Below are 8,423 nucleotides of genomic sequence, written 5' to 3'. Positions count from 1 at the left end.
ACGTCAGACCCTGAACGTCTATACACAAGCGCTGGTTAAGTTACTCTCCATTTTATACGTATATTTGTGCACTTTTTGGTGAGGGGTTGGAGGAAAACCTCACAGGAGTTTAAAACATTACTAGCAGCTTTTGCGCACGGGACACTTTCACCCCTTCTTTTGCTATAGTGTAACCAGGTAGTTGCAAAAATAATTGTCAGTGATAAAACTGAGGGATTTTAAACGTTTTTCTGTAGGCCGACATATATTGTAGTTATTTTCCTCACTTTGATGTCCTCATACCTCTCAATACAATCAGCATAAATATTCTGCAGGGAAAGATTTTTGGATTTTTTTCTTCTCTCTCAGATTTCCTCAAAGTATTTCTGCCTGTATCAAGATCTATCATCCAGCCACTACAAACCACTGCAAACTAAAATGGCCATAGCAATAGACATAGCATTTTATATTGTCTTGGTGGCATTTGGACTCCTGGGAAACACACTAGTCCTTTTGACGGTATTAAGCAACGCAGTAGAGCACAAAATGATGCCAGCTTCCGATTTGATACTGACCAACCTGACCGTAATTCTCCTCCTACTGTCCCTCTTCAGAAATGTTTTGGTTATCACCTTCCAGAATGGTATAGACATATTATTCTCCACATTCTGGTGCAAGGTCTTTATGTTCATATGGACTCTCCTGAGGTCTATGAGTGTCTGGGGAACATTTTCTGTTAGTGTGCACCACTATATTAGCATCAAGAACCGTTATTTAAAACTGAGGAAAAATGCTTTCTGGACCACAGTGAAAGCCCTCACCGCATTGTGGGTATTTAACTTCTTGTATTACATACCAACTTTGTTGTATTCTGCCCGAGGGATGTCCAACGTGACCTTTTCAGTGCAGTTAATAAGCACCAGTACCAGGCCTGTGCTGGGTTGTGTATGGGACTTCCCCAGTGTTAATTCAAACCTTTTGTTCGTCACTGCATCATTGGTCATTCATGAAGCCATTCCTGTTATTCTTATGCTGAGCACCAACATAAGTACCCTCTATACCCTTCAACAGCACTCCAAAGCTGTAGTGGCCCAGAAAACCATCAATCGCATGGCATCTGAGCGCAAAGCAGCCCTGGTGATCACCACCTTGGTGGTACTATTTGTTATCTGCTGGGGAACCAACATTGTGGCAACTAACTTCTACAACTTTACCAAAGGATCATCATCTACATTGTTTCTTCTGACGATGGCAAACTTTGGAGCTTATATCTTCATGGGCTTCAGCCCTCTTGTCTTGCTGGTTGGACACAGCAAGCTGCGCAGGAAATTGATTAGACTACTTTGTAAACAATGGAAACATCAAGTTGGTCAGGCAGGATGCTCACCAAAATGTAAAAGTAATGTTACTCTTGTTATGAGCTAAGATTTTAACCTAGGCCATGCGTCACCATAAATGTGCCATGAGCATATTCTATAGCTACTATGATTCATATAATATATTGACTAATAAAATGAGCTATTAAGCTATTAATGTATGTGGTATACACAAGTATTACATACTGAATACCCAATAGCATGTTACCTATGTATCATAATAGTACTTTATGCAAGAAAAAAAGTAAACAAATCCGTAGTTTTTGTGTCATACTGCTGTCTTTGAACCAAAAGTGATAAAAAATAAAGTAAATATGAATTCAAACTGAATCAAAGGGTTGGGTTTGGGTGACCGGCATTTGGGAGACTGCCAGTCACAATACCAACGCTGGGATCCTGGCTGTTAGATGGCTGGCGGGAGGAAGGGCGAGCACAGCGAAGCCCCTTACATGCTCGGTGGCTCGCTGCACTCGCCACAGGTTCTCTTCCCACTCTATGGGTGTCGTGAACACCCATGAAGTGGTAGTAGTCCCTGTTGGTCGCCATGCCAACCGGCGGGCTATTCAGTCTTCGGAATTCTGGTATCAGTATTTTGAGTGGCAGCCTCCTGACCACCGCTCACATAACCGCATCCCGTATCAAAAAATAATTCACATTTTCATGTATTTTTACGTATCAAGATAAAGCGGTATTCACTGCTCAAATGAATGATTAACATTTTGGCATATAGAATGCATTTTTCTAGTTGCATAAAGCATTTATTTTATTATAAATCCTAGAGGGAATTAAGGGCATGTCAACAGTGAAGTCATCATACTGCTGTCTATGACCCAAAATTCTAGCATAATATCTGTCTTTGTCTAGTGTGTGTTTTAGACATTGCAATTGTGAACCTATGAGACCTACGACTATCATTCCTAAGAAAACTAAAGTTGAAATCAAGGGTGCCAAGAAAAAGGGTGGAATGTGTAGTAATTACTTGATCCCGGGCTTGTCTAGGGTGTCTGGGCCAGCAGTGGAGAAGGAGGAATACTCGCCTCCTGAATGCTATTTATATATAGTTCAAGTTTTAATGAGCAGATGTGGCCACATCCCCTCTAGCACCCAGGCTCACTGTATGTCTTATCGGCTCTAGCCTACATATTCGCTCAGTCCACAAAATGGCTTCCTAAAGGCAACAGATTTTAAAGGATGTGCATGATTAATTAAACTTCATACTCAGGAAATTATTCTAGAATGTCACCAGTCAAAGAGTGTACACTTAATTTTAGTATGCAATACACTTATCTTTGCCCCTACTATATTACTTCCCACTATGTAGACCTGCAAGATCTCACTAAAACCACCTTAGTCACAGTGACAAAATTGAGAAGGACTAGGAATGGAGGGCTGGTGGTATATATAATAGGAGGGGACAAGGATGGGACAGGATGGGGAGGCTGAGGTGACTGGGCCCATTTACCAATATATGGGAGCACATGTGGAGGCAAGCTAGCTGTTTCTTAACTGCATTTGGTGTGGATAAATCCATTATATCCCTGGTTAAGATTTGATTTACTACTACTACTGATTGAGCCATATATTGAACTTCCATCACCTTGTGAAAGGTCTTGAAAAACTGTTTAATTTCTTACTGTGAATGTCCATTCTCCAATCGATATAAACACTGATGAAGTACTGTACTTCAGTCAAAATGCAGAGGATTTCATTTTAAACATCTACATCCACACAAAAGAAATGAAACACATCTGCCAATGGAGTAGCACCTTCTATGGACTAATATTATCAAGTATCAATATGTTCATGTAAAGTAGTTGAATGTGGATGTACATTCTTTTTATGACTGTAATGTTTTAAATGTCAATAAATCTCTATGTTGAATTTAAAAATGTGCAGTTATTGATAGCCCAAAGGGCAACTGCAGCGAGCGATCGGGTCGGAAATGAGCATGCGCCGGCCCCGCAGGGCGCCGGCACATGCCTGCCGTCGTTGCCTAGCGATCGCCTCTGAGGCAGAGGCGGTCGATGGGCAGGAAGGGGCTGGATGGCAGCGTTAAGCCGTCGTTTAGGTGGCGTGGCCGGACCGTTGGGGGGGCAGGCCGCGGTGGCTGCGTGACGTGACACGCAGCCGCTGCAACCCGGGGCAGCGAGGAGGTTCTGGCCGGGAGTAACTCCTGAGATGCAAAAGCATCGCTGCTGTGAAATGCTTTTGCATTTCAGCGGGAGGGGGGTGGGGTGGCACTGACATGCTGGGAGGACTAACCCTGTGCTGGGCATCCTCCCGCATGTCTGAGTGCCTGATCGTAGCTGTGCTAAATTTAGCACAGCTACGATCAACTCGGAATTACCCCCAATATTTCTGAGTGGAAAATAATCAAATAATTAAATAATAATTTTTCTAAATAGTAATTGCACTTTTAGATTGCTCTACGATTGAGTTGCTAATACAGCACCCTCTAATATTATTTTGTATTCTTGTTGTGGTACCTTCACTAACATGGGGTCTATAAGAGGTGCTGCTAATTGTAGTATTAGTGCAAGAAAAGGGCATATATATACAGGGTGATTCAAAAGTCGCAGTACACCCTTTTGTTTCAAAAACTGTGAAGGAAATGGGAAAACCGAATACTCCAGTAGGTATGGGTGAGGTGGGCCTTCTTTTACGGTATGTACCAAACATGGGCGCCATCTTGAAATTGGCTATCTTGAATCTAAGTCAGTTTTCCCATTTTCTGCAGAGTTTTTGAAACAAAGGGTGTACTGCAACTTTTGAATCTCACACACACACACACACACACACACACACACACACACACACACACACACACACACATTCAGAAATGGATGCAGTTAATTTCCCAAATAATGGGATCCCAGCACTCGAAATACTGACGCCGGAATCCCAACAGAAGGGACAATGCCGGTGGTCGAAATCCTGACAGCCATCTGGTATTCCCTCTAGGGTGGTGGTCCACGCCACCACCCAAGGCGGACAGAGCCCAAAGTGTGGCAAGTGCAGGGAGCCCACGAGGGGACACATTGTGCTCGATGTCGGGATTTCTACTGTCGGGATTCCGACGTCCGTATATTTACCGCCGGGAACCTGACAGTCAGGAATTCGTACTGAATGCATTATAACAACAGACAAGAATTCTACAGTGTCTTGATTCAACATTTATAGAAATACTAGTGTCTGGCTGCAGCTTCACTCACATGGATGTCTTTCAGTGCAATGCATGGTGCTGTAAGTCCAGCTGCACTAAATTCCATGCGGTAGTTGGTGGTGTCATCCTGGTTTACGACTGTGTTTAATAGAAGTGTATACCACCTCTTCTCTCTCAATGGTCCCTAAAATACTGTTGTTGACAGCAGCGGCCTGCTCATTTATCGGGGTTAAAATTTGTTATATCACAACGGGTGACAAAGGGTGACAAAAAAAGGAGATTTATGGTAGACTTACCATAGTTAAATCTCTTTCTGTGAGGTACACTGGATTCCACAGGGAATAATATCGGAATGTAGAGTTGGAGCTTGAGCCGAGACACCAACAGGCTAAAGCTTTGACTGTTCCCAGGATGCATTGCATCGCCTCCTCTATAACCCCGCCTCCACTGGAGCTCAGTTTCGTTAACCAGTCCAATGCAGTAGCTGGCAAAAGAGAAGGTAGATGTTAGTCACATAGAACCACATTCTCACGACAGGAGAAGGGACCAGCGGCTAATACCATACAAACCCAAAGAAGCTAAATGCGTCAGGGTGGGCGCCCTGTGGAATCCAGTGTACCCCACAGTAAGAGATTTAACTATGGTAAGTCTACCATAATTCTCCTTTTCTGCAGTGGGGTACACTGGTATTCCACAAGGAATAACATTGGGGATGTCCTGAAGCAGTTCCCCATGGGAGGGAGCGCACTGTAGCGGGCACAAGAACCCGGCGTCCAAAGGAAGCATCCTGGGAGGTGGAAGTATCAAAGGCATGAACATGTTCACAGAGGACCAATTAGCCACCTTGCACAATTGTTCAGCGGACGCGTCTAGACGGGCCGCCCAAGAAGGTCTAATAGACTGAGTAGAATGGGCCTTGATAGCAGCAGGAGCTGGGAGACCAGCCTGTGCATAAACTTGTGCAATCACCATTCTAATCCATCTGGCCAACGTTATCTTATTCGCAGGCCGGCCATGTTTGTGAAAACCAAAAAGTACAAAAAGGTTATCTGACCTCCTGAGGGAGGTAGTCCTCTCTACGTAAATACAGAGAGCCCATACCACATCCAAAGACCGCTCTTTGGAAAACAAACCAGAAGAGATAAAGGTGGGAACCAAAATCTCTTGGTTAAGATGAAAAGATGATACCAGCTTAGGCAGGTAACCAGGGCGAGTACGTAGAATTGCCCGGTTACGGTGGAAAATCAGAAAGAATGTACGACAGGACAAGACGCCTAAGTCCGACACCCTCCTAGCAGAGGCAATAGCCAGTAAAAACACGACCTTAAGTGTAAGACAGTTAAGATCGACAGACTCAAGAGGTTCAAATGGAGACTAATTTAAGACAACCAACAAATCCCATGGAGCCACAGGAGGGACATAGGGAGAATGAATCCATAAAACGGCCTGAGTGAAAGTATGAACATCAGGAACAGGCGTAATTTTCCTCCGAAACCACACCGACAATGCAGATATATGAACCTTGATGGAGGCCAGACGAAGGCCTAAATCTAGATCTTGTTGCAGAAAAGCCAAAAGCCTAGAAGTACTGAATGAATAGGCATCATAATTCTTAGCAGCACACCATGTGAATTAAGAGATCCAGACCCTGTAACAAATCCTTGCAGATGGCTTGCAGGCCTTCAACATAGTTTGAATAACTGCCTCTGAGAATCCCTTAGCCCTCAGGAGTGAAGCTTCAAGAGCCACACCGTCAAAGCCAGTCTGGCCAGGTCCGGATAGATACAAGGGCCCTGAACGAGGAGGTCTGGGCATTGAGGAAGTAGAAGAGGACGCTTTATCGATAGATCCTGCAGGTCTTAGAGCCAATGCTGTCTGGGCCACGCCGGAGTGACTAGAAGTAGTATGCCTCTTTCTTGCTTGAACTTCCTTAGAACCCTGGGCAGGAGTGACACTGGGGGTAACACGTATGGCAGCCGAAAGTTCCATGGAATTGCCAATGCGTTCACGATCCCTTGTCCTTAATCCGAAGACCGGAACCTTGTGATCGCGTCGAGACGCCGATAGGTCTACATCTGGTAGACCCCATTTGTCCAGTAGGAGTTGAAAGACTTCCGGATGAAAACTCCACTCTCCGACGTGAATGTCCTGTTGACTGAGGAAATCCGCTTCCCAGTTGAGGACTCCGGGGATGAACACTGACATATTGCTGGCAAATGGCGTTCCACCCAGCTGAGGATTTTTTATACTTCCAGCATTGCCATCCAGCTTCGAGTGCCACCTTGATGATTTATGTGCGCCAAGGTGGTGGCATTGTCTGAGTTTACTTGAACAGGCCTGTTCTGTACTAGAGGCAGGGCCAGTGTCAACGCATTGAACACTACCCACAATTCCAGAATGTTTATCAGGAGGAGAGATGCCTCCCTGGTCCACTGACCCTGGAGAGAGTGTTGCTCCAACACCACGCCCCAACCTCGCAGACTGGCGTCCATTGTCAGGAGGACCCAGTTGGAGATCCAGAAGGGACGGCCCCTGCTCACCTGTTGGTCCTGTAGCCACAAGCTCAGTGACAGGTGAACCTCCGGAGTCAAGGAGATCATTTGAGACCTGATTTGATAGGCAGGCTGCCCCACTTGGAAAGGATTAACCTCTGCAGAGGGTGGGAATGAAATTGAGCATACTCTATCATGTCGAAAGCCAACACCATGAGGCCTAGTACTTGCATCGCCGAGTGTATCGACACTCTCGGGTGAGAGAGGAAGTATCTGATCCTGTCCTGAAGTATCAGGACTTTCTCTGGAGACAGAAACAATCTCTGGCTGTGTGTGTCCAGCAGCGCCCCCAGGTGCACCATGCTCCGAGCAGGGACCAGCGAGGACTTTTTTCAGTTGATGAGCCACCCGTGGGCTTGCAGGAATTGGACTGTCATTTCCAGATGACTGAGGAGAACCTCTTGGGAGTTTGCCAGGATCAGCAAGTCGTCCAGATACGCCAGGATCCTGATTCCCTGACGACGGAGATGAGCCGTCATCACGGCCATTACCTAGGTGAATATCCAAGGGGCCGTAGTCAATCCAAAAGGCAGGGCCTGGAACTGATAATGTAGGTTGCCAATGGCAAACCGCAGATACTGCTGATGCGAAATGGCAACAGGAATATGGAGGTAAGCATCCTGTATGTCCAGGGATACGTATAGTCTTCGGATTCTATGGCCAGTACAATAGAGTGCAGAGTTTCCATACGGAATATGGATACTCTCACAAATTTGTTCAATGATTTGAGGTTGAGTATAGGCCGGAAGGACCCATTTGGCTTCAGAACTAGAAACAGGGTCGAATAGTATCCCCTGCCTCTCTGGAACAGAGGTACCAGCATTACCACTCCTGTGTCCAGTAGGGATTGTACAAACCAAGTGTAGAGCTTGAGCTTTTAACGGATCCGCAGGGATAAACGTTGTGCAAAACTGGTGAAGGGGACATCTCTTGAAAGAGATTGCGTACCTGCGAGAGACAACTTCAGGCACCCAGGCATCCTAAGTAGTCTGTAACCAGGATTGGGCGAACTGCAGAAGTTGGCATCCCACCCTGGGGTCCCCCAGGGGGTTGCCTGCCCCGTCATTCCGCAGGCTTGTCTTGTTTGGAAGCAAGCTGACGGGCGGCCCAGATTTTGTTTAGATTTAGGCTTAGTGGTTTGGAAGCACGAGCCTGTCACTGATGCGCTTAACCCTTTGCCTTCCCTGGAGGTCGAAAGGAACGAAAGGTGGTACTCTTAGCCTTCGGAGCAGAAGGATTAGTCTTTGGGAGGTACGCAGTCTTGGCAGTAGCCAAGTCAGTTACAATCTTGTTCAATTCCTCTCCAAATAGGATGTCTCCTTTAAAAGGGAGCACCTCCAAGGTCTTTTTGGA

General features: G+C 45.8%; 1 protein-coding gene across 1 annotated transcript; it reads left to right on the top strand.

Moving 5' to 3' along the window:
- Positions 1-417: 417 nt before the first annotated feature.
- Positions 418-1,404, top strand: LOC134965262 (olfactory receptor class A-like protein 4). Its single transcript, XM_063941755.1, has one exon. The coding sequence runs from the start codon at positions 418-420 to the stop codon at positions 1,402-1,404; it is 987 nt and encodes a 328-aa protein (XP_063797825.1).
- The last annotated feature ends 7,019 nt before the right edge of the window (positions 1,405-8,423 follow it).

The sequence above is a fragment of the Pseudophryne corroboree genome, chromosome 10 (genome assembly GCF_028390025.1).
Source record: "Pseudophryne corroboree isolate aPseCor3 chromosome 10, aPseCor3.hap2, whole genome shotgun sequence".
NCBI classification, from domain to species: domain Eukaryota; kingdom Metazoa; phylum Chordata; class Amphibia; order Anura; family Myobatrachidae; genus Pseudophryne; species Pseudophryne corroboree.
Note: the sequence above shows the minus strand (reverse complement) of the source record. Positions and strands in the feature narration are given on the sequence as shown.

Excerpts from the sequence above, each read along its gene's own strand:
- LOC134965262 (XM_063941755.1), top strand. The coding sequence starts at position 418 with ATGGCCATAGCAATAGACATAGCATTTTATATTGTCTTGGTGGCATTT.